This window comes from Delphinapterus leucas, chromosome 14, assembly GCF_059928025.1.
Source record: "Delphinapterus leucas isolate spDelLeu-1000000601 "Yukka" chromosome 14, BTC_Dleu_Yukka2, whole genome shotgun sequence".
In the NCBI taxonomy this organism is placed as follows: Eukaryota; Metazoa; Chordata; class Mammalia; order Artiodactyla; family Monodontidae; genus Delphinapterus; species Delphinapterus leucas.
The window spans coordinates 73,480,713-73,508,025 of NC_143142.1; the positions used below are offsets into that span (position 1 = coordinate 73,480,713).

General features: G+C 44.3%; 1 protein-coding gene across 1 annotated transcript in view; it reads left to right on the forward strand.

The window, feature by feature from the left end:
- Window positions 1-27,313, forward strand: part of NEDD4L (NEDD4 like E3 ubiquitin protein ligase) — a 338,877-nt gene that overhangs the window by 243,309 nt on the left and 68,255 nt on the right. Inside the window, exons 7-13 of the mRNA XM_089895250.1 lie at window positions 7,316-7,366; window positions 15,323-15,384; window positions 15,556-15,658; window positions 17,307-17,473; window positions 23,369-23,501; window positions 24,655-24,831; window positions 26,979-27,053. Coding sequence (XP_089751376.1) covers window positions 7,316-7,366; window positions 15,323-15,384; window positions 15,556-15,658; window positions 17,307-17,473; window positions 23,369-23,501; window positions 24,655-24,831; window positions 26,979-27,053 — 768 coding nt within the window. The remainder of the gene's footprint in view (window positions 1-7,315; window positions 7,367-15,322; window positions 15,385-15,555; window positions 15,659-17,306; window positions 17,474-23,368; window positions 23,502-24,654; window positions 24,832-26,978; window positions 27,054-27,313) is intronic.

Consider the following 27,313-nt stretch of genomic DNA (forward strand, 5'->3'; position numbering starts at 1 on the left):
AAGGCGAGGGAGCAGAAGACAGACTCTGTTCTCAGGCACATCGAGCTTAGGGAAGAGGACCTACGGAGGGGTCTAGAAAATGATTTCTTTAAAACTTCGCATGCCCAAGTTCCCTGGAAAGTCTTTGTTTATCCTCCGAGGTCTGCCTGCTGCAGTTTGAAGAGCTCAGCTTTAAAAGATATTGGGGCAGGGGGAGGGGATTAATCAAAGAATAAGAAGTCTTTAGCTCCATTTCATTTCTCTTTCAAACGTATACTTCACTCATTTCGTTTTTGTATTAATATACAGGTAAGGAAAGAAGGACACATGTAAGAATATGCACAGGACAGACAGTGCTGCGATTATGTTCCATGGGAGTTTACAGATTGCAAGAACTGTATCTGGCGAGTGTCACCTGAGGGGATGTGGAGTTGGGGGCAGCAGCACATCAGAGTCTTCTGGGGGTAGGGGGAGCCTGTTAATGTTCGTTTTGAAGTCCGTGGAGTGTGACGTTACTCTGTGGTGCTGACAGCATGGACCCTGGAGCCAGCCTGCCTGCGTTCTCATTCTGGCGGCTGTTCACTAACTCAGTGACCCTGGGCAAGTTTCTTAACCTGCTAATAACAGGTTTCTGAGACACGATTGGTGAGCTGCTCGTAAGCTTATTATTCTTTGCGGTCTTGAGGTTCTTACCAGAGTATGGCTGGATGGAGCTCTCCCCCCAGCAAACTTTGATAGAGGCCATTGGCCAGAGATGTGGTTTCAGCCAAAACACAGCCATTGCAGAAAAAGACTTATCAGGACCTACCTGGGATGCCAAAGCTCCTCTGAAAAGTCAGTCAGCGTCCTCTTGTAGCTCCAGTACCTCTAGTACCTCTTGTAGCTCGGAGTCATCACTCATTAAAATTCCAAGAATGATACCATACTGCATTTATGTTACACGTGATCTGTTTTTGCTTGAGGACGATATTGCGCACACCCAAACTGTCCAGCGAGACAAGGAGATGGGCTGCTAGTCTCAAATGCCTTGAAGTGTGAGGAAGAGCTTTTAGCAGTAAACCTGTTAATGAAATCAAACTATAAAAATGACTTTGAACCCATGGTGTCCCTAGGTGCCCTTTTCCCCATCCTTCGATCATTCTTTTACCCTGCTTTGGTTACTAAACGTGTCTGGTGTGGATCATTTCATTCAGATTATTAAAGTCTGTTTATTGGTAGCTGAGTTCACAGATAAACAACAGAATCTAGAGGTATCTTTACTTTCTTTTGTTCTTTATACATTTAATCTATCCTTAAAATTGCTTGCAGAAAAATTGATCGTAAAACTTCTCCAGAGAAGAAATGACCCTGCATGAAGACTTCATCCTTCGTAAAGTCATGCCTGCCCTTGACCCTGGACAGAATTAGTCACTTCCCCCGCTGTATCCCTGCAGCATTCTGTTCATGCCTCTGAGATGTGGCAGTCATGGTCAGTGTCTGTACAGAGATACCCACCACCTGTGGCTATCCAGCACTTGAAATGCAGGTGGTCCAAAGCGAGGTGTGCTGTAGGCGAGAAGCACACACCAGATTTCAAAGACTTAGCACAAAAATAAGAATGTAAGACACGTTTAGTAATAATTTGCATATTGATTGGCCCTCAGTTGATGGAAGATGCTTACATTTGGAGGGGAGAGAGGTCTGGACTGTGCCCGGAGGGAGGAGGTGGCGTCGAGCGCACCTCATCCCTGATGTGGTAGCAGGACACCTGGAGCAGTGGGGACTCCCCTGGAACCTTAAGAGCGCTGGCTTCTCACAGCCCAGTTTGAACTGGTCTAGTTATGCTCCTGGTTAAAGCCTGGCAGCTACTGCCGAGCTACCGTAGCCTTTGCCAGCAGGACGGTTCTCTGCTCTGTCTACCCCTTCTGTATTTCAAGCAGAGTGTCCCTTAAAATAGAGGCCTTCATGATCACACATCCAGCCAGCATGGTTTCATTCCGCCCGCCTACCCAGCGTGATTTTACAGAGCCTGTAACTGTCCTTTGAGTTTGCTCTGACATCTTGTTGACAGGGAGGTCTTATTTGTTGTTAGAAATAACAGCCGGTGTCTCCAGGACACACCTTATTCCGTTTCAGTGAATGGGAGGTTTCAGCCCTAACCTCTAAATGAAATGGCAGAGAGGCCGGCGGAGTGCAAGCTCTTTGTGTTTTGCAAAAAACGTATCTGAATTTCGTTTGGGTTTTGTGTTCTGGCGCTTACCAAGTGGATTTTGGTAAGAGCGTGTGCGTTCAGAGGATGTCATCACTGGACCTTTTTCTTTATTTTTAGTGGAATTCCACTTGGCTGTTTCATTAAGGTAACTTTGACATTGTGTTTTGAAACAACTCACCTTGAAAAGCCAGAGGCACCAGGTGGTAAGACATTAGATTATGCGATGGGTGGTATGGGTGGAGGCCAAACTCATGCTCTCCTCCTGAACCGCAGCAGCTCTGCTGTCGGAGGGATGGTAAAGCTGCCTTCGTGCTCTCTTGAGGAATGAGACAGCACCTAAAACTAAGTGCATCTCGACACCCAGGTGACTCTCCAGACAGTAGACTGTTGAAGAGTCACTATATTTATAACATTTTGTCTAAAAGCTTTTGCAAAAGTTTCTCAAGCCATTCATTATTTAGATAATTCAGAGTGCATGCTTCCAAAGTCACTCTAAAAATAGAACCCGTTTCCCCTGTCTGGTCGGTGCTGGTGCCCGAGTGTGGGCTTCGTGCCTCGCAAGGAAGAAGCATTTACTGGTTTAGCAGCAAACAAAGGTTATTCTTCTGTCTCTCTGTTTAGAGTTGGGAGATTGACCTTGATTTGTAATACATGAAGATGTAATCATTCCATGTCCTTACTCTTAAATTCTTTTTCTGTGGGTTACGTTCTAATGCCTCTGGTACTTCTCTTCCATTTGTCTTGAGAAATTCTCAATATAATTTTCTTGGAAGTTGCTCCTTAATGCTTTCTAGGACATGGGTAGCACTGGATGGTTATCATTTGCTGGAGTTAAGTGGCTTTTAAACTCATGATGGTGGCACGCAAAAAGAAATTAATTTGACATCACAACTTAGTACACGCACTCACCTGTGTATGTAATTGAAAGAAATTCCTCGAAACAGTACTTACTTACATTTCATGTGAGGCTCTAATATTTTTTATTCCATTATATCTAGTTTGTTTTAATGCTTCTTGTGAACTACTAGTGGGATTGCAACTCACAGTTTAAAAAGCGCTGCTTTAATGTATAGCTCCTATATTACACACGGGTCATTTTACCTTCCAAGAATCGCCCGTCCTTTCTGATATACCTTTCCTAAAGAGCCTTCACGACCCCAGCTTTACGTGCCAGCACCCCTTACTTCTGGTGATGTCCTCCCCACATAGTCCCCCTCCTCCCCTGCAGCTTCGATGTGAAATGCACAGAGTCCTAGCCTAGCTCTTGCACAGTGACCTCTGTGGTCATCAGTACGTAGTAAGATTCAGATCATATCCTTCGAGTGGAATTCTAACCTAAAGATCAAAAGTCTGTGGTGTTTCTTGAATGGATGTGTTCTTTGAGAAATTGCCTCTCGTTTATTTCGCGAGGACAGCTAAGCCTGGTGTCCACTTCAGTGCTGGCATCTCTGGCCCGGTGCGCACAATGAGAAATGCCCGAGGGCTGTGTTAGGGTTTCACTGGAGCTATTGTGATCATCCCCAGGCTTTGGGGTCCGGTGATATTCACACATACCTCTCACATACCTCTCCATGGCCTCTCAAGGGCACACACTTGTCCCTTTCCTTCGGAGGAGTGGTCTTGAATGTAGTTAATCGTCATTTGGAACACACACTCTAAGAGAGAGACTGTTTGGTATATTTATTTCACTTTTCCAGTAATGGAATATAGATTTTTGTTTCACCTTATGTGACACATTTCAAGGGCTCCATTTTGCATTGTCATTATGTTGGGAAAATATTTGATGGCTTGTCAGAAGGGAACATTTATAATTGTGTTGCTAACCTGCACATTTTCAGCCTCTAGGATAGTGTGACAGGTAATTGAGGTTGAAATTGACAACAGTTACCACTTAAAAATAAGCACAAGAAATGCCAGTACGTACTGTGTGAGTTGAAACTAATTTGGTGTTTTGTAAGCTCTTAGGGTTAACATGCCTGATGGAAATAATTTTGTAATGGAAATTATTTAAGTGACTTGATTAATGTATTTTTATAAAATTGGTGCAAGGTGTCATCCTGTGGCAGTGATGACCTAACGGTGCTCTGAGGGCCTCAAACCTTGGCTCTCCAGGGCCCGCAGGTAGGGATCCTGCCATATCAGCACAGCCAGGTGGCCTTGAAATACTCCAGCTTCTCATTTTGGTGCAAAGGCCACTAGTAGGCCCTCTGGTCCCTCCTAGATCTCCTCTGTGGTATTGAAGGCACATTTAATGTTGGTGTAGTGTCACTAACCTAAATATTTTACATCGCCTGAAATGTCTGTGCTTTTGGCAACAGTGGGATGTTTTGAAACCTAGATCTCACCAACATGTTCCACTGACTGGCGAATCACTTCTTTAAGCCAGTACCTCTTGACCATGTGCTGCTCTATACACTTGATCCCTATTTTATTTTTAAAATGATTTTATTACAGTCGCCCTTGATGTAAACCAGAAAATAAGAGCCTTCTGTTTACTTTAAGGGTGAGGTTCCTCCGTCTTCGTCTGTTTTAGGAATTGTTTTTTCAATGTAATGAGAAAACTTGTTAAGGTACAAGTGAAGCCGCCTAGCTTTGCAGTGAGTACCACTGGGATCCCGTAAACTTCAGAACAGGAGGTTGTGTTAAGGATAACATCCCAGATGAGCGTTTTAGCAGAACCCCCTTCCCCGAAGTCTCATAAGCTGTGCTCTCATCAGAGTCCCTTCTCATCCACACTGTTGAGAGCCAGCATCCCGATGAGAAGCCCAAAGCTGGTACACAGCCACGCTTTCCTGCCCATTATTGGGATGGGGACAGTGTATTAGTTAAGAGCCCAGACTCTGGAACCAGTCTACCCAGCTAGGAACCTCTCTGGTCTCTAGGTTCCCCATCTGTAAAATGGGTATAATAATGGTGCCCACCTACTACAGCTGCCGTGAGGATTAGATGAGGCCTTGCCACAGCACTTGCTTTGCTACTGTAGCCCTGAGAAGCAGGTGCCTGTCTCTTGGTTCAGATGGTGAACTCATCTGATGGGTTTAGAACTCTAACATCTCCCAAGCAAAACAACACGGGCACATGGATGTTTTGTGAATTTTGGTTAAAATGCACTTAGGTTAACGATCGATAGATAGCTATTCAAACAAAGCAGATTATGAAACGGAGCTTCAGGTAAGACTGTCTTCTTCTGATGGTTGCATCCCCGTGTCCTGTTCCTTCACAGCATCAGTACCAGTAGCAGGAGGGGAGAGGGGACAAGTGGTAGGACCTCACTACTCTCATTAGGTGGACACACAATTTATGGTCAGGAATCAGACATTTCTGTGTGTGTGGGTTTTTTTTTTTTTTTTTGGCTGTGTTGAGTCTTCGTTGTTGCACGCGGGCTTTCTCTAGCTGCGGTGAGCGGGGGCTGCTCTTCGTTGTGGTGCGTGGGCTTCTCATTGCGGTGGCTTCTCTCGTTGCAGAGCACAGCCTCTAGACACGCGGGCTTCAGTAGTTGCAGCATGTGGGCTCTAGAGCTCAGGCTCAGGAGTTGTGGCGCACGGGCTTAGTTGCTCCGCGGCATGTGGGATCTTCCTGGACCAGGGCTCGAGCCCGTGTCCCCTGCATTAGGAGGCGGATTCTTAACCACTGCGCTACCAGGGAAGTCCCCATTTCTGTGTTTTTGATCGTGGAATTAACTGACATTTACACTGGCTTTACAGTTAAATCAGACAAATTCAGAATGGGACTGCTCCCTAATTCTTTGGACAGTGAAGATGTCCACTTTCTGGGCCTTGTGCTGACCGCTGCTTGTTAAGACATACAGCATCGGCACCTGACGGCCATATGCTCGGTGAGGTATCCATGGTGGGCTGAGGCAGACGTAGCTGAGAAAATACAAGAAAGCGGAGTCTTGTCAGAAGGATGGGGGCTCTTCTCCTGCTTTGTGCACGCTCAGCCGGTAGTAACTGATTTTTCATTATCCTTCATGTATTGTTTAGAGGACACAGATCGTTTTCTAGTTAATCACATAAAAGGAAATTCTAAGCGTGGAGCAAATCATTTCAGTAAATTTTGTTCACGTTTATCTGCTGCTCCTTTTCAAATGCAAGAAGAGAATGTTTTCAAGTGTGCTTCAAAAGCGTGTTTTATAAATTAGAAAATTTCATAGGAAACCAGTAAGGAGTGAAAACAAGAGCCCAGGATCCGGAGTGAGGAGGTCAGGATTGTCTCTTGGGCTTTTCCCCAGGCTAGCAGTAGGACACGTCTGATATGTCTGAAGAACTTTCCAGCTATAATAGGCATTTTGAATGTGGTAGAAGCAACTGCGTGTTTTTACGGGTAACAGAAGTCGTCGTGTTCCTTCTGGTTCACATCGCAGGTCATCTAAGCATCAGAGGCTCTGACACAAGCCCTCCTACAGCAGGACATTGTGTCAGCGTGACCTACTGGACACCCCGTGGTCTAGACCAGGGACCCCTGACCCTGAGTTATGACTTCCGGTGCTTCCCAGAGTCTGAAAGGGCACCTGTGAGCTTCTCCACGTGCATTTCATCGAGGTCTGTGTGGGAGATGGAGAGGGGAAGAAGCACAGTGTGTCCAAAAATGTAACCAGTAGCTCATGCGTGATCTTGGATTCTGAAGCAGTGTACTTACTAGACTGAAAGTTCAGTGCCATTTTTTAATAAGTAATGTATAAGGTATATTAATAACTGGACTCTTTCCCAAGACTCTCAGCTCTCAAGGAGCTCTTTTGTTTATAGCACTTAATAAATATTCGTGAAAATGGTCCCAACATTTCTTTACCATCTTGTCTTTAAACTGGGCAAGGTGTGCCCCCAAACCCTCCGGGGTCCCAGGTGTCCCTTCCCTGACCGATCACATGCTCCCCAGGTCCGAGAGAGGATTTGTCTCCAATGGGTTGGGTGGTAGATGCCCTGCAGAGTCTCAGGCAGCTCAAGGTCAGGTGTGTGAGGCCTTGGGCTCACTGGTCTCCGAGGCGACGGCTGTCTGTGCCTCACCTGGGTCTCTGCCTTCAACCCATCCCCCCTGCTCTCCCATGTCAGGCCCTGGACCTTTCTCTATTTGTAAAGAAACACTTTTAAGAATGCTGACACTCAGCAAATAGACGGAAACATTAATTCTTTTCTCTCTTCTCAACAGACACGAGACGACTTCCTGGGACAGGTGGACATACCCCTTAGTCATCTCCCGGTAAGAACGGTCACCTGCTTGACAGCGCGTGCTCTGAGCAGCAGTTTCTAACCGTCTGCAGTTTGGGTGTATTTTCAGGGCGGCATTTCCTCAACACAGTGGAGAAGCGTGTGTACCCTGGCCCTGGCCCTTTCTAGAAGGTGGTCCTTTCAAGGGGATAGGAGATAGCTTAACTGTAAAAATCAAGTGCATCTGAGCCATCCACGGATGCCTGGCAGCGTCACTGGCTGCTTTCTCGTCTGCTCCTTAGTTTGTCTTCCTTTGTCAGCTACCTGCTTCTGTCAGACCCCTCCTCCTTGTCACTGGAATGTCCCTGCTTTCAAGTTCACCTCTTGGGTCTAATCAAACGCCTGTTCCCTTTGTCTGGAATGGTACCTGCTGTTTCTCTTGGGCTACATCTATACAAGCTAATGTTTCCATGGCCTTTCTCAGTCGGCACAGAGACAAAAGAAAAGATGCTCTTGGTACTGAGTGAACTTGTCAGCCGGAAACACCCACTCTGGCTTCAGAAGTTGTACTGGGTTAGCATGTGTGGCGTTGCTACCATTCCTCTCCACTCAGACGAGCAGCAAAACAGTTGGGGCTGTTGACATTAACTGAGCTTAAAGGTGACTCTCGCACGTTCCAGTATCGATAGGATGGGGGTCCAAGACCTCCCTGGTGAGAGGTAGATGGTCTCGTGCTCCACCTCCCGGCCCCCCTTCCCCGGGACAGCACGAAGTGCCTAGAGTAGCACCTGAGAGAGGATAAGTCACACATTTCTGCCTTCCAAGGGCATTTTATTATGTTTTTAAACGCTTCATGTGAGCAAATAGTATAAGTAGCCTATACACTAAAAGAACTCAAACCACCTAGTGTGAGCCTCCTGCTGTGTTGAAACTCTAGCTATTGGCTGTTAAAGACCAAGAAAGACTGTGTCTCACCCAGGAAGCTGTGAAGCTCTGTTGGGAAGGAACACGATGGCAAGCACTGTGTTCTTGCTTACTCAGGGGAGCTGTTAAGGAAGAAAGGTTTCAAGCGCCTTCCCTTCCAAAAGATCGGAATATTTTTAAAGTCACATGGATAGCGTATGGATGTCTCAGCCTTTGTGCAGGAAGACTGTTCACGTATTTCTACATCAGTGGGTCTTCTCTTCATGCTGTTCAGGTTGAAGCTGTAACCGCCTCACATTTTTCGGCAGTGTTGGCTGGTTGGCCAGTTCTTTCATGGGTGTCCCCAACCTCCCTTTTCCACGACATGAAAACCACATCACAGTCAAGGCAAATTATGTATTAGCTCTAAGAGGTATGGGTGAAATTTTTAAACAACTTGCTCCAGCAATCCCTTGAGTGCAGATTGGTTTTGAAAGGTTGAGTGGAACTCCCAGAGAATAGAAGAGTGTTCCTCTTCAGAGACCACATCAGCAGAGGGAACATTTTACCTTTGGATTTCGGTGGAGGCAAGAGTGAGCTTTCAGAGAAGGAAGCGGTGCCAAGGCTCCAGGCTGGAATAGAAGCCAGCCGGTTAAAGAGTGGAAGAGGGAGGGCTTCCCTGGCGGCGCAGTGGTTAAGAGTCCGCCTGCCGATGCAGGGGACACAGGTTCTTGCCCCGGTCTGGGAAGATCCCACGTGCCGCGGAGCGGCTGAGCCCGTGAGCCACGGCCGCTGAGCCTGCGCGTCCGGAGCCTGTGCTCCGCAACGGGTGAGGCCACAGCAGTGAGAGGCCCGCGTACCACGCACACAAAAAAAAGAGTGGAAGAGGGAGAGACCAGAGAGGACTGAGGACTTTCACAGGAGCTGAGCCGGTTGAGAAGTGGAGCCTCCCAGTTTTCAGTCTGTCCCCAGATGAGCTTACACTGGAGTGCTATATCTCCTCCTTAAAACTGACTGGCTTTGTGGAGCCCACTGCAGTCTCCAAGATGGACCACAAAGGGAGCAGAAGGAGAGGTGAAGGTGCATTCTTTATCCTCTTAGTGGTAGGAGAACCCAACTGGCATATTCTGAGTGGATATATGGCTTTGGTCCCAAGATTTGAGGTGCTCTCATATGTATATTTGATCATATGTGTAGGACACTCATGGGAAGATAGCACAGTTAATTTTGTATGATAACACAAGTGTGGGCATGTAAAACAGATGTTAGCATTTGAATATATTTTGTGGATAAATCATGGATGCTCTTTTCTTGATAGCCATATGACCACTGTCAAGGCAGTTTATATATACATGGCTATGTGGCCTGTGGATTCAGTATTGTTTGATGTCTTCGAAGTTTAGATTAAAGAACTTAGGTCTTACTAATAATGAGAGAAGGTAGTGGAGAGCAGTCATGTGGTGGTGAAGTTGCCATTGCCCACCCTTCCAAGCCTTCTCAAGGCTTAACAAATGGGACTGGGTATTTGGTTATTAATTAATTCTTTACAGCCCCATTTGCTGATAGAGAATTTATTCCTTTAACAGATGTTTACTGATAGGCATAATTCTACTCTCTGATGAAGAATCAGTGAAGCAGGTTCTTCACTCGTGGCTTAGCAGGGCCACCATCACAGTAGCCACATGTGGTAGTCGAGCATTTGAAATGTAGCTAATGTGACTGAAGAACGGAATTTATCTATTTTATTTCATTCTAATTAATTAAAATTTATATTTAAAAAGCCACACGTGGCAAATGGCACCCTATTAGATGGCTCAGGTGAGATGAGACCAGAGTTCTCTGGCTTAGGTGAAAAATACATGATTCTGGATGCCCTTTTCCTAAGATAATAATTCTGGCTGTTGGAGGGAACTGGGGGTGGAGGGATTCCCACACCAAGTTTTATGTGGTGATTTTTCATTCAGCTTTTTTCCTCTACCTGAGGCTGTTTCTCTATAGTTCTACCTATTTAATATGCCAAGAATATTTAATTTAGGTAGAGAAAAGGCCCAGAGATTTGGAATCATAGAAATTAAGATAAAGAAGAGAAGTAATCTTTTGTTACTATCTTTAAAATCTATATTAGCAAAATACCTAATTGCATACACTTCCATCTTGACATATATACACACTTATTTACTACAAGGCATTTTAAGCTTTATCTTGTTGCCCCAAGATAGCATGAACCTTTCTTCCTTTAGAAAAGAGTCATCTCTGCCTTGATTCTGGTCTGAGAAGTTGCAGCATTTGAATGAAGCTCTTTTCTAAATCAGGAACTGGATGGAGAAGATTCAAGACCACAAAACTGAAGTTAATGTAACCTCTCCCGATTGTTAGGAAGTTATCTTTAATCATTTAAATACCCTACTTTGTGGGTTTGGGATGTGCTTTTTGAAAAACATAGTTTAGACCTAGTAACCGATGTTCGCTGAAGAACCTTCTTCCCTTGCTGCAGTCCTAGAGGCCTGTGGGTGCAGCTGCTGGTGGAAAGTGGCATTTGCAGTATCAAACCATGCTCTTAAAATCTTAGGAATGGCTCTCCTAAGCTGTCCTTACTTGCAGCTATAAAGTCCCTGATCCCGAGAAGCCTACCAGGAAGAGCCAGAGGGTCAGGGCACTTGAACACCTCAGACTGGGGCACCACGGGTCCTTCTCGGCCCACTGCCCACTGTTGGGTCTCTGGACAATTGTGTGCCCTTGTGAGCATTGGGACTGTCCGGGTTGGAGTTCTGCCAGGGAGACGAGTGAAGGAGGCCACTTGGAACAGAGGGACGGGGCCGGGAGGGTTGTGTGAAGCTGGGGTGCGCTCTGCGCATTGGAGCCTCACTACCTCGATTACCGAGGGGGCCAGTGTTGGCTAGGTTTTTGTCCTTTAAACAGGAAAGAGTAAAGAGTGATAATGGAAAGAAAAGAAACTTCTTTTTCCCCCTTCGATCATGGATTCCTCGGTGCTTTATCAGATGCTTCCAGATGAAAGAAAATAATTTTGACTTGTCATTCACTTTCATTCTTGGCTCTCAGACCAGTTTTCCCAGTTTTATTTGTGGAAGAAAAAGGATAGGAAATTAGACCCAAGGAATTTAGAATGGTAGGGATCTATTTCCTTTGCTTCTATTCCAAATATGCCACCCGTCTTTAATATTTTTTTCCCTTTTATTTATTATTGAGTGTGGATGGGAGTGAGTAAAAGACGAGGAGGGAAGAGGGAGAGTAAATAAGGTTAGTCACCTGACCTTTTATGCAGATCTGAGAATTAAGAAAACATAGATTCATATTCACGGAAGTCTCCAAATGTCAAGCTTTAAAAGATCTCTCAGGAATAGTTGACTCCGAGCTTGGAGATGGGCAGGTTGCCTTGGTAACCTTAATAAGTTAGCAATCCTTTTCGGGCCTCTGTTTTTCTCACCTATAAAATGAGGGCATACACATAGATGATACCAAGTTTCCATCCAGCTCTGTGAAACAGCACCTTGGCTGTAAGCAGAGGCACGGCGACTGTGATGACATACGTTGTTACCTGGGAGACTTGGGCAGTGTGACGAGCTGGAGGCACGTGGAGGAGAGAGGAGGCGGGGACTGTATTTTAAGCAAGGTAGTCCCACCAGCCTGACGTCTGCAGTGCAACTCAAACTGAGCTCCTCTATTTTATTCTTTTACAGTGTGGCACCAGGAGTGAACTTAGCTGTAACTGTCCTGTTCTTGTAGCATTTTCTTTTCCTATTTCAGGATCTACTCCGTTTTTGGCCGTGCCGCGCGGCACGCAGGATCTTAATTCCCCGACCAGGGATCAGACCTGTGCCCCTGCAGTGGAAGCGTGGAGTCCTAACCACTGGACCACCAGGGAAATCCCTGTAACTGTCCTATTCTTACTGATTTTTTTTTAAAGAACACTATCATTTTTACATCTGTCTGATAATCCTGTGTCATTGCCCAGAAGTTCATACCGGATTTTATGACTTGTCTTTAATAATTACTTAGAGACAAAAATAGCTCCAAGACTCGTATTAACAACAGAATGACGTTTCTGGTGGGTGTTTGCCTTTTATGCCTCGGAAACTTTCCTTGCCTCGTCCGTCAGTTGCGTCTCCCCTGCCCTTTGAGTCCCAGCGCATTACCCCTACCAGATGCAAAATCTCTGTATCTATGGGAAACACGCTGGGGTTGAGAGAGCTATTTTAAAAACATTAATTTCTCCTATTTTAGTCAAGTGCCACTCAAGGCAACTGAAAAAATTTCAGTTCTCCTACAGTGAGACATTTTTGGGGTGGTGGTGGTATTATTTGGCACCTTAATGGTGCTTGAACGTAACTCAGATGATGAACACCCCTTTTATAATTCCAGCTGGTACCAGGGTAATGGTTCCCTCTCACGTGTACAGAATTCAGTAGCATAGACCTTAGAGGGACTTTAAAGACCATTTATCCACTCCCTGTATTCTACGGGTGAGGACACCTGGGCCCAGAGAGGGAGTTGACTTGCCTAGTGATCAGAAGACTGACCAGACCTTGGGTCTTCAGCCTTGATCTGTGGTGCAGTCAAGGGCCGAGGGGGCAGGGGGGCTCAGTCTAAGGCCTGGGTGGTTTTAGCTGTTGCATCCCTGTTTTGAGTCTAAGGTCCTGATAAGGCCATTCCCTTCCACTTGCCCACAAAGTTATTTACCTCATTACATATATGTCAAAGTAACTGCAGTTCTGTTGAAAGCAGCAAATCTTTTTAAGGTGAAATTGCTGTGTAACCAGAAGATTTTCTTTTGAATGCTCACAGGACATTCAAAAGGGACAGGGGCTTGCAGCATCTGTTTTGGCCGATAATACTGTTAGCATCAACCTGTTTGAGATGGCTTTCTACCATCTCAGTGCTGTCCTGGGAGTCTCCCCTGGGCTTTTCTCCAGGGAATAGGATCCAGCAGGAGCCTGAGTAGTGCCAGGAAGAATCCCGTTGCTATCTGCAAGATAACAGTCTTGTTCACACCGGAGAATGTCCATGGAGGTGAATTTTCATTCTTTAACGCCCTGCCCTTCTGCAGTGTTGAGTCGGCAGTGCTCACAAGTGACATGAAAATGTAGAACTGGTTGATGATGACAATGGCCAACCTTTGTTAAGTTGCCAGGAACCCTTGTGAGAACTTGCTGTGTATTGATACCAGCCCAGGTGATTGGTTTAATCGTCACAACTCAGTAAGGTCCTGTTACTGCCCTACTCTGTAGATGAGGGCACCGAGGCACAGAGAGCTAAGGAATTTGTCCTTGGCCACATGGCTCTTAGGTAACAAAGCCAAGACACAGACCCAGGACGTCTGCCTCCTGATGTGTGTGGTGTCTGTCATTTAAACTACGTAGTGTATGGACAGTTCCATTTTTAGAGTCCCGGTAAGTTCTCTGATTTTTTTTTTTTTTTGGTCTGAATTTAGAAAATAGTCTAGAGAATATAACTGACTTTCTTGAGTGATGGTGAATTTTTGTGGCCTCGGTACTTTACTGTAGATCAGGTGGGTTGATCGGCTACTTGTACAGGTACTTTGTGTCAGGCGGTGCTCTTGGCACTAAGAATACAGTGGCAAGCGAATCCAAGTCTCTGATCTCATGAGGTTATATTCTACAGGTGATAGATGTTAATAAACTAGTTAATAAATAAATGAGCAAGATAGTTTCAGAAGGTGAAGAGGGGGTGTAAATCAGGGTGCTGTGACAGAGGGTAATAAAGGGAGGCTGTGGTGGCGGTTTAGGATGTGGTGTCTGAAGATGTGACTTGGGATCCCAGACCTGGATGACACAGTGGAGACCGCTGTGGCCATCTGGAGCCAGAGCTGTTCAGTTGAAGGACCTGCCAGAGCAGGATTAGATATGTGCACGCGGGACAGAGGAGGTCAGGACGGGTAGAGTGTGGGGTCAGTGGAGAGACTGGTTCACAGTGAGGTTATAGGTAATTAAGAACCACATCAGGGCTTCCCTGGTGGCGCAGTGGTTGAGAGTCCGCCTGCCGATGCAGGGGACACGGGTTCGTGCCCCGGTCCGGGAAGATCCCACATGCCGCGGAGCGGCTAGGCCCGTGAGCCGTGGCCGCTGAGCCTGCGCGTCCGGAGCCTGTGCTCCGTGACGGGAGAGGCCACGACAGTGAGAGGCCCGCGTACCGCCAAAAAAAAAAAAAAAGAACCACATCATGTTTAACCTTATAGGTCCATAGAAAAGAACGTTCAGCATATTATATAAGCAGAGTAGGAAGCCATCGCGAGTTTAAAGCAGAGAGTGACATAAACAGATAATGTTACAAATATAAATGCATATATGTACACACGTACCCTTCTGATACGTAATAAATCATTTTGTGGTTTGTCTCTCTTGCTACAGAAGTAAATGTTTTTAATTGTGTTTAATTAAAGAGTCTAGGTATTTGAAGTTTTACTGCACGTAGTATTTTTAAATCAATGAAATAGTAACATTTATTTTTCCAGTTGCCTGCTTGCTTTGACCATCTGATTTTGCACAATAAAATACTGATTTCTTTCAAAAATGAATAAATACCACCACTACATTCATAGCTTCTTGAAATAAGCACCAGCAAAAGGCTGATGGATGACGCCACCTAGGACAGTCTCTGTGGAGGAAACCGTCTTTCAGATGACATGATATTTTAATGTTAAAAGTAAAGTAAAATCGCGTTCACAGATTGATCTCGCATGTTTTCCTATTAACTGCATTTTTAGGTTTCTTGAATCACAGGGACACGCAGGCAGGCACCAGTGACCCCTGGTTCTCCAGCAGTGTGAGATTGAGCCCTGCACCCAGCAGTTAGAAATTACACTTGGCAATGACGACTACAGTTCTGTAATTTGTCTCAGGCTGAGGTTGGCTCCTAAAAATGGGTGTTGATAGTGACATCTAGTGGATCTTGAGTAAAGCTTTGTGACCTATGAAATGTGTAATTGTCAAGTACTGGGTAAGGAACCAACTCTGTTTTCGCCAGGCTCACGTTCTAAAACCTGCAAATGTATTCTCTGTAATCCACTCGGGTGTATCTGAAATACGAAACTATCAGGAGTATTGAAACTTACTTTTTCTTCCTTTAGACAGAAGATCCAACGATGGAGCGACCCTACACATTTAAGGATTTTCTCCTCCGACCAAGAAGGTGAGGCTTCGGGCCGCTGCCGTTTCTTATGCTTTGGCTCTTGGTTTTCTCTGAGGAGAATTCCAACTTCTTCTCCTATTGCATTTTTTTTTTAAAGCATCATAAATATGAGCCATCATAAAGGTGTAACCAAGTCACATCCTTTATAACCGATTTTCTTCCATCATGCAGTCATAAATCTCGAGTTAAGGGATTTTTGCGATTGAAAATGGCCTATATGCCCAAAAATGGAGGTCAAGATGAAGAAAACAGCGAGCAGAGGGATGAGATGGAGGTAAGCTACAGGGCTTCGGGCCGTGGTCTGTTTTCCTTGCCTAAGAGCATATTGATGTTTCACTCTAAGACTTTATAATTTAAGGAAATAAAAGCTTATCAAGCTTAAATGTGAAGAAACTTCAATGTGTCCCTGAATCTACGTCTTTGACAGATCTACCGATGTGTTTGGTTTTTAGCAAAAAAGATGAACTTTTCATTTCATGTTATAACACTAATAATTGAAGAGGGGTCTCTTTCTAAACTGCTATAGCCCTGTTCTATTAACAGCCCACCGCCATGTGAAATTCTCCCCACATATTTAATTCTCTTACTTCTTTGGACTTGCAGCTCTTTGTAAATTCCTTTTAGCACTTGGAATTGCTTCAAGTGGCTAAAATAATTTAGGGGATTCATCCAGGTTTCTTACTCATTTGGCCCACAGGTGAGAGTGTGCATGAGGTAGAAATGCCGTTTTGGAATTAGCTGTCCAGAGGAATTTCCTTTTGTTCCCTCCTGGCAAGGCCACCTTTTAACTCTCCAGTCACGTACCTCTACCATGGGTACCTTCTCAGCTCAGGCTTCAGATGGTGCTGTTTTGTTAGACAAACGCTCGTATTGTTCAGAAAATGTCCGTTTACAAGACCTCTCTGGCTTATTTGCACATCTGTTTGCAGCTGTTGCATATACATGATGTGTGAATAATGCATTATGGGCAAGTTAACGGAACCCCCCCTCAGACCCAGAGGTCATATTACCAGGCAGTGTTTCATGTGCAAGCTTTCATCTCTCTCTGTGAGAAGGACTGAAGTGGGTGGTAGGCAGTCTTGAATGTTAAGATTTCATAAGCACATCCACAGATTTTTATCTCAAATCCAAGGAATTTTTTTTTTCACACTCTTCCAACTGTAATAGTCAGTGAATCACTTACTTTTCCAGTGACTTTAGGGAATGTCAGGAAGGAATACTTCATGCCGAAAATATGTGTTGCAGAAAAAGCACCTCTGACTCTGGTACCAGGAAGCCTGTTGATGCGGCGGCAGCAGGTGGGGAATGGCTGAGTAGGAAGCGGCAGCTTCCAGGCTGCTCCTGGCTGCCTGGCGGCTCGTGCTTCCTACAGCCCAGGAGCTTCCCCTCCTCCTGGAGCCGCCTCCATGCTGTCCTCCCTGGGGAGCGAGAGCGCCCCGGGCCTCCTGATGCCCGGGCAGGCCACGGATTCTGCGAGAACACACATGCTGCAGGGCTCATCTTCCCAGCTCCCTCTTACCTTACGGAGGTGTTGAAAAGATGACAGCTGTAGCGTGACCCGTATCATCGGCAGGGCTTTGTACGGCCCCGGAGGCCGTCAGGTCAAAATAACAAACACGAAATACGAAAAGAGTGTAACGTGACTTAGGTAACGTGACAGCCTGTGCAGATCCCCATCCGAGTGGCACCCTGCAGTGTCATCTTCTTAGAGGGCAGCGCAGTTCATTGGCCATGGCTCAGAATATTTTTGAGACGCTCCTAGAATTGATTTTTTTTTTTTTGCCCTATTTTGGGAATTTCTTTAAATGTGGCGCAGGAAGCCACCGTCAGAGCCGGAGAGCACAGGAGCGAGGACGAAGGGCACAGACGCACTGTAGCCATCAAAGCAGCCTCACCATCTCCCCTCTGATTGTGCTCCACAGCCCGGCTGGGAAGTTGTTGACTCGAATGACTCGGCGTCTCAGCACCAGGAGGAACTTCCCCCCCCTCCCCTGCCCCCTGGGTGGGAAGAAAAGGTGGACAACTTGGGTCGCACTTACTATGTCAACCACAACAACCGGACCACCCAGTGGCACCGACCCAGCCTAATGTGAGTACCGTCGATGGTCAGGAACGTGTCCCCACGCTCTGCAGTCAGGTGCACACGTGGCAGCGCTTTGGGAGGAGGTTGGGAAGTACATCTTGTACCGGTGAAAGCACGTGGTTGTGCAACAACAGGATTCCTCTTCGTGGAGTTACAGAGCGTGGCAGCCTGAGTTTGTAGGTTGTAAAGAAGCTCTTGCCTTCGTATCAGGTTCTCCTGTTGTAAACGTGCGCTAGTCTATAAAGTAGGACTTCTTTATGAAGATTCGTGAGATGTAGAGCAGGGGTTATTTTTCCTTGGTTTATCTTATGTTTGGTGATTACATCACTTTCCCCTTCTTCAGCTTCCTCTCCTGGCTAACCCGTCATGGAAAATAGCCAACATACTGGCTCTTTAACTTTTCTGGATTTTTATTCCATAATTATTTGATTTGGAAACTCTCTCAAAATTTTTCTTTTCGTTTTTGGAAAATGTATACATCACCCCCTTGATATACTTACAGGCACATGGGAGGGTTGCTAACTCACAATTGGTAATTACAGTTTGCTCTAATCCCTTGCCAGCCTCAGGGATACAGTGAATTGATTACTGTTTTGTTCACTCGACAATTTTTGGTCTAATGATGGCAAATAAACACTGGTTAAACCTCAAGTACTATAAAAAAAGGATTTGAAGCAGCTTGTTTTTTCAATGATAGTATACAGCAAGACCTAAAACTATTAATATACAATAAAAAGCAAAAACAAAATATTAAAAACAGAAAAGGAAAAAATTGTCCTAGAAATCATGACCTCCCTAGCAGTCAAGACAAGGAGGTAATTACCACTAACTTGTATAATTTTCAATATGAATAAAAGCAAGTATATGATGTGAGATAATTTTCTCTTTAACCCAGACTCTGAAGGAAATTTGCTGATGATGGTTTTTAGCGGGTATCAGCAATGGGATGGATGGTGTTGTCAGTAACCCTTTTATCTTTAGAAATTGCAAAGATGACCTGCATAGGTAGGAAAGGTGGCCAAGAAGTATAGTCTAGATTTTGTTTGGTTTAGAGAAAAAGCAGAATCTGCAGCAGTGAATAGCCAATCCTTCCTAAGCCCCTACGTGGGTTCTCGTGAACATCAGCCGTCCTTGGTCAGCTTTGGACCACACGGTGTGTGTCTCAGTTCCTTGTTCCCAGGACAGCATAAATACCCCAACATCCAGATGATGTTGAACTCTTTTTTGTTGTAATTTTTTCCCATAGAAATATAAATGGAGATGGTTTAGTTGATTCCTTTAATTAATTAATTAATTTATTATTATTATTATTTTACTATTTCCCTTTGATTAATGACCATAGCTGTTAAAACTGTTGTAAGCCATTTGACTACTCTAGTTATTTGTAGTTTAAAAAAAACAAAGTAACCGCCTTGGGCTTGGTTACGTGTAGTGATCAGAAGAATCTTGGTAGCAGTACCCTAAGCCAAGTACCTTTATCTACCTTTGCTAAAGGTCATAGGAAAGGAATACCTGAAAACAGCACTCTCTGGGGACCACAGTGTCATGACCTCTGTAGAAAAGTGACTACTAGCAGCTCTCAAAGAAAGACTGATGGCCGGTACATATACAGAAAAAGGTTCACCTTCATTAATAATTATGCAGCCGAAGTCTGTATTTAGGAGGGAACTGGGGACAATTGCTACTTTCTCTGCCTCACAGAGTTGTGAAAACTCTAATGAGGGAATTTATACAAGCTCTCACTTGTATAAATGCTGGCTCATCAGTAGGGAAACTGTGGTTCTTCCGAGTTCATGTTCACCTGTAGTTTAGGGAGAAATCAGTGGCATGATGGTCCACATCAGTGAGGCAGCTGAGCCAGGAAGGACGTCTGCAGAGCTCCGGGTGGGACCTGCCAGGTACCTCCTTTCCACCAAGCATGACTTCTAGAAAGCAAGAGAAAAGTTAGATGAGGAAAAAGATTCGGTTTTCACAATAACCTCCTCATCCCGCCTGAACTGTTTGAGAATTTGGGGGTGTTTTTCCTTAACTTTATTTGCCTTGACCAGAAGCCCTCAAGCCCTCCAGGTTATTTTAATGTGTTGTTTTAATTCAAAAATGATCTTTTGCGTAACTCAGTTTTCACAGAATACTGCAAGTTTGGGTTGGGGGGGAATGGATGTTAAGAAGGGTCTTTATGGGCTTCCCTGGTGGCGCAGTGGTTGAGAGTCCGCCTGCCAATGCAGGGGACACGGGTTCGTGCCCCGGTCCTGGAAGATCCCACATGCCGCGGAGTGGCTGGGCCCGTGAGCCATGGCCGCTGAGCCTGCGCGTCCGGAGCCTGTGCTCCGCAGCGGGAGAGGCCACAACAGTGAGAGACCCACGTACCGCAAAAAAAAAAAAAAAAAAAGAAGGGTCTTTATTAAAAGGCTATATCTGAGGAAGTCAGATGAGAAGTGATGATCCCACGCTGTGCAGAGAATTAAGACTGCAGTGGAGACTCTCATTTCTTAACCGGTTTGCTACAGACTTGCGCTCCAGACTTCAGCCCCTGAAAAGTCCTCATTGACATCCCGTTGCCCTCAGGCTGTTCTTACAGGGTCCTCCTCACCCTGCCTCTTGCCAGCCACAGTCAGAAACGTAGAGCGGTCTGATCATGCATAGCTGCTTTCTGATTACTTTCTCTTCTTCTTGGCCCCATGGATGTGCTAACCCCCAATCCCCCCCGCAAAAAAAATAAAGCCAGAACGTGCCCCTTCCCCTGGTAACGTTCCGATGTCACCCTACCATCCCTTCCTCTGGGAGCACCGGACGTCTTCTGTCCCGGTCTCTCTCTGAGAGCCCTGTGCCTCCCTGTCAGGACACAGAGCGCATAATACTCTTACTGCCTGTATGAGCAGGGACTGTGGTTTCCTACTCACAGATCAACCCCTAGCACCTGGCACAAGGTAGGAGCTTTTAATTGAACGAATGACTACAGATGAGTCACTTCTGAAAGTGGGTACAGGCACGTGGTTTAGTGAACTGTCCAGGCCTGGATGCAGAGCTCTCAGACGGAAGGCGGCTACAGAACACTCCCCAGCCCTCTCAGGTCAGACAGTGGCCTTTAAAATGCCTCTAATTTTAGAATAGTCCTTATCCTATTTAAATGTAAACTGTAAACATTTTACTGTTAAAAGCACAAGTTTAAAATCATGAAGGAATTGCATTAAGACTATAGATGAACTTGTTAGACTCAAAACACTAACTCTTTTCAGTACTTCTCTTTCTGAACCACTTTGGCAGTCTCCCATCTTAGCAGTAATTTAATCATATCTTAATGACTCCGGTCATCATTAGTCACTGATGTATATGAATGTAAATGATCAGATACACTGATCTTAATTGGCACTGAATTTGATAAATTTATGGGTTTTCTTCTCTTTATTAATTTGTATGTTTCCCATGAAAGTCAAATGAAGAATATATATATGAAATTAATGACTGAAGAAAATTGAAATGGCCACTTCTTAAATTTTTTCCCTGCCTCTAATAAAATCATGTTTCTGTTTTAATTTGCCAGCTCAGACATATTTTTAAATGTTCATCTTCCTATTAGTGACCGTTTAAACTTCCTGTCAGTTTCAACAGCCCTCTTGTTCAATTGCTTATTTAAGGGCAAAAGGCCTCCCTTGTATGAACATTTTCATTTTATCACTAAAGACCATAAAAAAGCCCAGGGTTGGAATTTCAGGATCAGAGATATCTTTCTTCTTTATGCTATTTAGTTGTTTCTGGTTCACACTGATTACTAATTATTCAAGCATGTTGGATAAGGAGGATTAGCATAATTGATTTTAAATGCCCCTTTTAAAAAAAATAAGTCCTTCCAGAATAATGGAATTTTTATATACTTCTGAGAGATAGAAAATGCAAGCATAGCAATATTAAAGCCTTATTCTTTTCAACCTCTCCAAAATCCCTGTAACAATTCAAGTGTGTGTTATAACCCGGAACACACATTCAGTATTGACTAAGTGACACCTGACATTTCAAGTGAAGATTTAAAATTTTGATGAAACTTTTCTATATACAATAGTTTTAAGTAAGGCCAGTCATTATAAAGTGAAATTGAACTGAATGTCCTATAAAAATCACGGCAGCAGTATACAATCACAAAGACAATATTATATTTTCTAACATATCCAAGAGAGTGTCATTTTTTATCATCCTGTTTTGGTGGTTTCAGAAATTGTGTTAGTATACTTGTGTGTCCCTTGATTTTAATTAGTTTCTCTATGGCCTTATGGGATTTTTTTCTGAGGAGTCCTGCTTAACATACTATTAACATACTATTTTTAGTCCAGTTATAGTTTAATACAACTATAAAGTACGCAAAATGTATATTTGTTAGGTTTTAAAAATTTGTATATTGGGCAGTAAAACTTCATTCAGATCTTAATAACAAGAGTTTTTATTTTAATGTGGATTAAAGAAAGCTAACCTTCATACTGTCCCTTTACCAGTAAAGCTAAAAAATGTAAAGATTTTTGGTGGAAATATTCAGACTCTCTTGGGAACTGGCGTTAAAGAGTCACCTGTTTATTTGCAAACAGTGCTGCTTATTGCAGACTGTTCACTGTTACAGGGGCCCAGCATGTTCTTTGGGAGGAATATAGGAAAATAGTATAAGTTAGCTTGAGAGTCATTAGAATGTTTTAAAACCTATGTTTTAGGAAGAGTCTATAATGAGGGTCCTTGATTAATACCGGATTTCATTTAGTCTGAAATAATGTTTTCAAATATTTTGAAATATTAATTTGCAGCGTCTTTTTTTTTTTTTTTTTTTGGCGGTACACGGGCCTCTCACTGTTGTGGCCTCTCCCTTTGCGGAGCACAGGCTCCGGACGCGCAGGCTCAGCGGCCGTGGCTCACGGGCCTAGCCGCTCCGCGGCATGTGGGATCTTCCCGAACCGGGGCACGAACCCGTGTCCCCTGCATCGGCAGGCGGACTCTCAACCACTGCGCCACCAGGGAAGCCCTGCAGCGTCATTTTTTAACTGAATATGGCGTCTTATTGAAAGAGTCTGTAAGGGTTTTCTCTGAAAAAATTTTGACATTTAAACTTCTACTCTAAAAGTCTCCAAGTAGTATTTCTCCCAAAGGAGAATTGCCTGTAATTTAGTGCAAACGTTTTCAAGATTGACTCAATGCTTTTCACATCCTGAATTAAGAGAGTTACATGATGCCCCCCCGCCACCCCTCCCAAAAAAAAGAGACTATGAAGTTGCAGCAATCCTCAAATCCAAGTTGATTTGGGAGGTTATTGCCTGATGTTTGTGGATTTTAAAAAGGAGTTGAATGGGGAGAAATGCAGTGTCATGCATCTGAGAGTCTGTCAAAATGAGCTCCTCAGAGGCCGAAAAAGTTCACGTTGGGTCAGGAGCATTTCCCTCCAGACCCCAGCTTTGAGTTTATACTATTTGTACTCATTGGTTAATTGTTGGTGACCAAAAGTTGTGGCCCTGTCATTGCTGGACTCCTAGAGAGGGGTCACCACGGACTGGCCGTGAGTGTGAGCTTACCTGTCACCTCTCCTTCAAGAGGCCTCCTTTGTCACTGGGGCAGATGGATGGAGGATTTTGATTTCTCTTCTTTCTTAAACACTAAAGTACATGCTGCAGTATATGCCTGAAAGATACTCAGAAATATTAGGACAGATGCATTTAAAGACTGTATTTCAATGAAAGGGACCTAGGAGAATGCTTTAGCCAAGAGATGGTGGCAGATTCTCCTGCTGAACGGCCAGCTGATTGTCAGTGTTGCGCGAGAGAGCACTGACACTGTATTAGGCGTCAGGCCCTTGGTGGGTGTTGGCTGGTGTTGAAGGGCCAGGTGTCAGTACCGGTTCTCCTGACTCCCACCCTCACCCCGCGCTCCCAGGGATGTGTCCTCCGAGTCCGACAGCAACATCCGGCAGATCAACCAGGAGGCAGCGCATCGGCGCTTCCGCTCACGCAGACACATCAGCGAGGATCTGGAGCTGGAGCCCAGCGAGGGCGGAGACGGCCCTGAGGTAGGACTTCCCGCTCTGCCGGCACACTCCTTGGAGCTCCTCCTTTCCGTGTTCTCCAGGTTGATCCTATGTCGTAATTTCTTGTCTCAGTAAATCTGTGTAAAAAGGAAGGCTCATGGTCTCGTGGCTGATTGATGACCATCGAGATATTTATTAACTTAGAAAGTGCTTACAAAAGCCACCTTTGACGAGTACACATAGTTTACATTACTACAAAAGGGAATGACATTATTTTTAGCATGGAAATCTTAAGATGTTTTCACTTTATCCTTTATTTTTCCCCAGAGTCTAACCACCTCTTGTTAAATGGCAACATGGGTATCATCTTTGAGCAGTTGAAGTAGCCCTGTAACTTGTTTGGGTACCAAATACAAGTTTTTACCGAGTAGTTTTGACATAGCGAAAGAGGTTTGTTACCAAGAAAATAGAAATTTGGGTGAATAGAAATGTTCATAAGTTTACCCTTAAATGCTTATGGTAAATTACTGTGGAAGAATGTATATAAATTGAACAGCAAATTAGCAAGGCAGCAAACCGTAACTTCCATGCTGCCTTAACAACTCTGTTTACTAATTAGAAATCCATTCTTTTTAAACATTGCATTAGGAAGATCATTCACAAAATGTTCCAGTGATCAAAATTAGAAAAGCAACATGAATGATGCTGTAATAAATTCACTAAGAGTTACTTCATACCAGGGCTTACTTACAGCTTATAGCATCTCTGCTGTTTTCATTGTGAATCCTCAACGGTTAGAGTCAAAGAAAATTCACGAAAATCGTAAACAAATGCCTGAGAGTATTTTTTTAACCCATGCAGGTAGTTTCAAGTGCTAGAAGCAAAGCACTGCTCAGAGAGGCGCTATTACAAAGGGACTAAGAGCACGGCCCCTGGGACCAGGCTTCCTTGGCTCAAGTCCTGACCCCACCACTTCCTAGCTCTGTTACCTTGAGCAAGTTATTCCCTCTGCGTCAGTGTCCGCATCTGTTGATCAGGGTAGTAGTCTTTATTTCCTTATGGATCCTGAGAATATTGTGTGCCTCCTGAGTGCTCAGTAAATGTGAATTACAGTTATCATAAGGGTTATTACTGGGGCGGGGAATGAGAGGGTCCCTCGTCCTAGCAGTTACCACAGCGTCTCGTTCCTTGGTAGCCTTGGGAGACCATTTCGGAAGAAGTGAGCATCAGTGGAGACTCCCTCAGCCTGGTGCTGCCTCCACCACCAGCCTCGCCTGTGTCTCGGACCAGCCCCCAGGAGCTGTCTGAGGAACTGAGCAGACGGCTTCAGATCACTCCGGACTCCAACGGGGAGCAGTTTGGTTCTTTGATTGTAAGTAATAGTAAAAATCTTTCTTGATGCATAAAAAAACTCAAATCTATGACTTGTGTTTTATCAGCTTTAACCTTGCAGAATTTCTTTTCCCAGCCAAAGGTTCATAAAGAGTACCTTTGTCATAAAGGTGGTGTTCGCACTGGGGCCTGGGAGACATTGGGTCTCCAGGTTAATCCTCTTACGTCATACTCTGTGTGCTTTACCATTCTCGTTTCACAGATGAAAACGTGATTTTAAGTGACCCATCCAAGACAAGGTTAGAACAGGAGATAGATAGACATCTCCCAAGTCCCAGAGTACCAATCCTTGAGAAAGGTTGTGAAATTGTGACACTGTCACCAGGGTAGCATTTGAACTTGGGTTCTTAACCATCAGGGAAATTCATTGTAGACGCTTCAGGTGGGGCTAAGCCCCAATGAGACCAACAGAATCAGCCATGAAGACCTGTCTGAGAACACAAAGCTTTGCAGAAAAAGCCCACAGAAAGTTCCTGCTCATGCATAAAACTGAGAAGCAATGCAGTCTCAGTGCCTCTTGAGAAATTGAACCTACAGATGTACTGTAGTAAACGATGGTAGTCCCTCTGCTGCAAATGGCATCCTAGAAAAATAGTCATCATTACAGCCATATCAAATGTAAATGAATAGGAGGACTACATAAAATGTAAAAGCCAGTAAGTACTCACAAAATTGTTACTCCTTCAGTTATGTATTTTTGTTTTAAAAGACACCATTGGCCCGTATCATGAGTTGCACTGATTACTCAGTTAATGTGCTTTTGTATTAAAATTCTATGAATGTCCTTCAGAAAGAGAAATATCACTGAGACGAAAATTTAGTACTGAAGAGGCAGGGAAAAAAAGAGTTTGCATATATGGGATATTTGAATTGATAAAACTGTTGCTACGGAAACAACATAAGCAAGGAAGCCGTATATTTTAAACATTATAAAAGGAAGTAAGTACTGCCGGAAGCGTAGCGGTGGTGCACCTTTAGTCTACCAAGTGAAAAGCCATCGTTTTAGGCAGCGCTGATATTAAGCTATCATCTCTTATTATTTGTATAGGGAGCTTCTGCATTAATCATTCTAGGTTCATAAAATATCTTTAAGATCCAAGTGCAAGTGTCGGAATTATGTTAAGTTCATGTCGAGTCTGGTTCAACTATTAAATAACAGTGCCTAGGAAAGAGAGGAGTAGGGGAGTAGGGGGTTCTTCTCCAGTTTTGCTTGTCAAGGTCACTCTGTATTCAAGGACAACAGCATGAACTTTTACTAAAGGATGAATCCTTCATGCTAAGCGTTGTGAAAAGACTTGAAAAGCTTCCCATTTACTGCCGCAGGGTCTGTCTTTGACCTTACCCCATTTTCCTGATTGCAAAATATTAAAAGCGAGGAGATGCTACAGATTTGTCCCATGTACAAACCCGTTGCTAATTAGACCCCTGCCTTGTGTGTGTGTGACCTGCTGCTGATCTGTGGTCCTTTTTTTTTTTTTTTTATAACCATATAGATTAATACAAACAAGTGAGAGGAACATATTATACATTGCACTCTATAGATTTTTCTTTTTTAGTTTAACCGTACCTATTTTCCTTCATTCCTGTTCTGTACAACTTCTGAACTCCGTTCAGAAGCTGAAGCTATAAATACCTAACCCTTCAGAAGGAGCCGAAGATTATATTTGAGTTCCCCTGGAAATAGAATCCAACTGATTCTTTGTCATTGGTCACAGTAGTCAATAAATGTTTAATAACTGCATGTCAGTATCTCTTCCTCTATTCGTGTTCCACTAGAATTTACCCAGAGGTTGCGTCTCAAAGCAGAACTCAGGACTTCTAGCTTCTCTTTTCCATTGTTAGAGCAGCACTCAGATGTCATCTGTGGAGCCCCCTTTCCCGTTTTGGCCTCTTATGTTTAACGTTATTTCTATCCCATCTGCTTAAGACACTTGAAAGTGACAGTGGAAGATACTTGACTCCTTAAAAGATTACTCTCATTACCCCGAAAAGATGGTGTTTCATTTAATTATACCTTCTAATATTAAAGAGCAGTGACTAGGCTTGAGTGATATATTTTTTAATCCAGTGAAACTCGTTTCTCAGAATGTGTGTCCCTGATGCTCCGCGTCCTTTCCTCCCCTTCAGCAGAGAGAGCCTTCCTCGAGGTTGAGGTCCTGCAGTGTCACCGACGCAGTCGCAGAGCAGGCTCATCTGCCACCGGTAACCCATATGCTCATTTCCAGCCGTGAATTGGCTCTTTGGGCTTTTATTTAAAATCATCTGGGCTACTGAGGAAGAGTTTTTCCTGTGCCAACCCATTTACCGTATACGTAAGACATTAAAATGTCCTAGCAAATTGCCCAAGGAGAGTGAATTTCCAATACGAAGAGTTGTCCTTGTCACCAAAGTCTCTGAAATGCTAAAAACTCCATTGTTTTGCTTTTCCATCCAAATTAATACCAATTCTGATGTGCTTACTT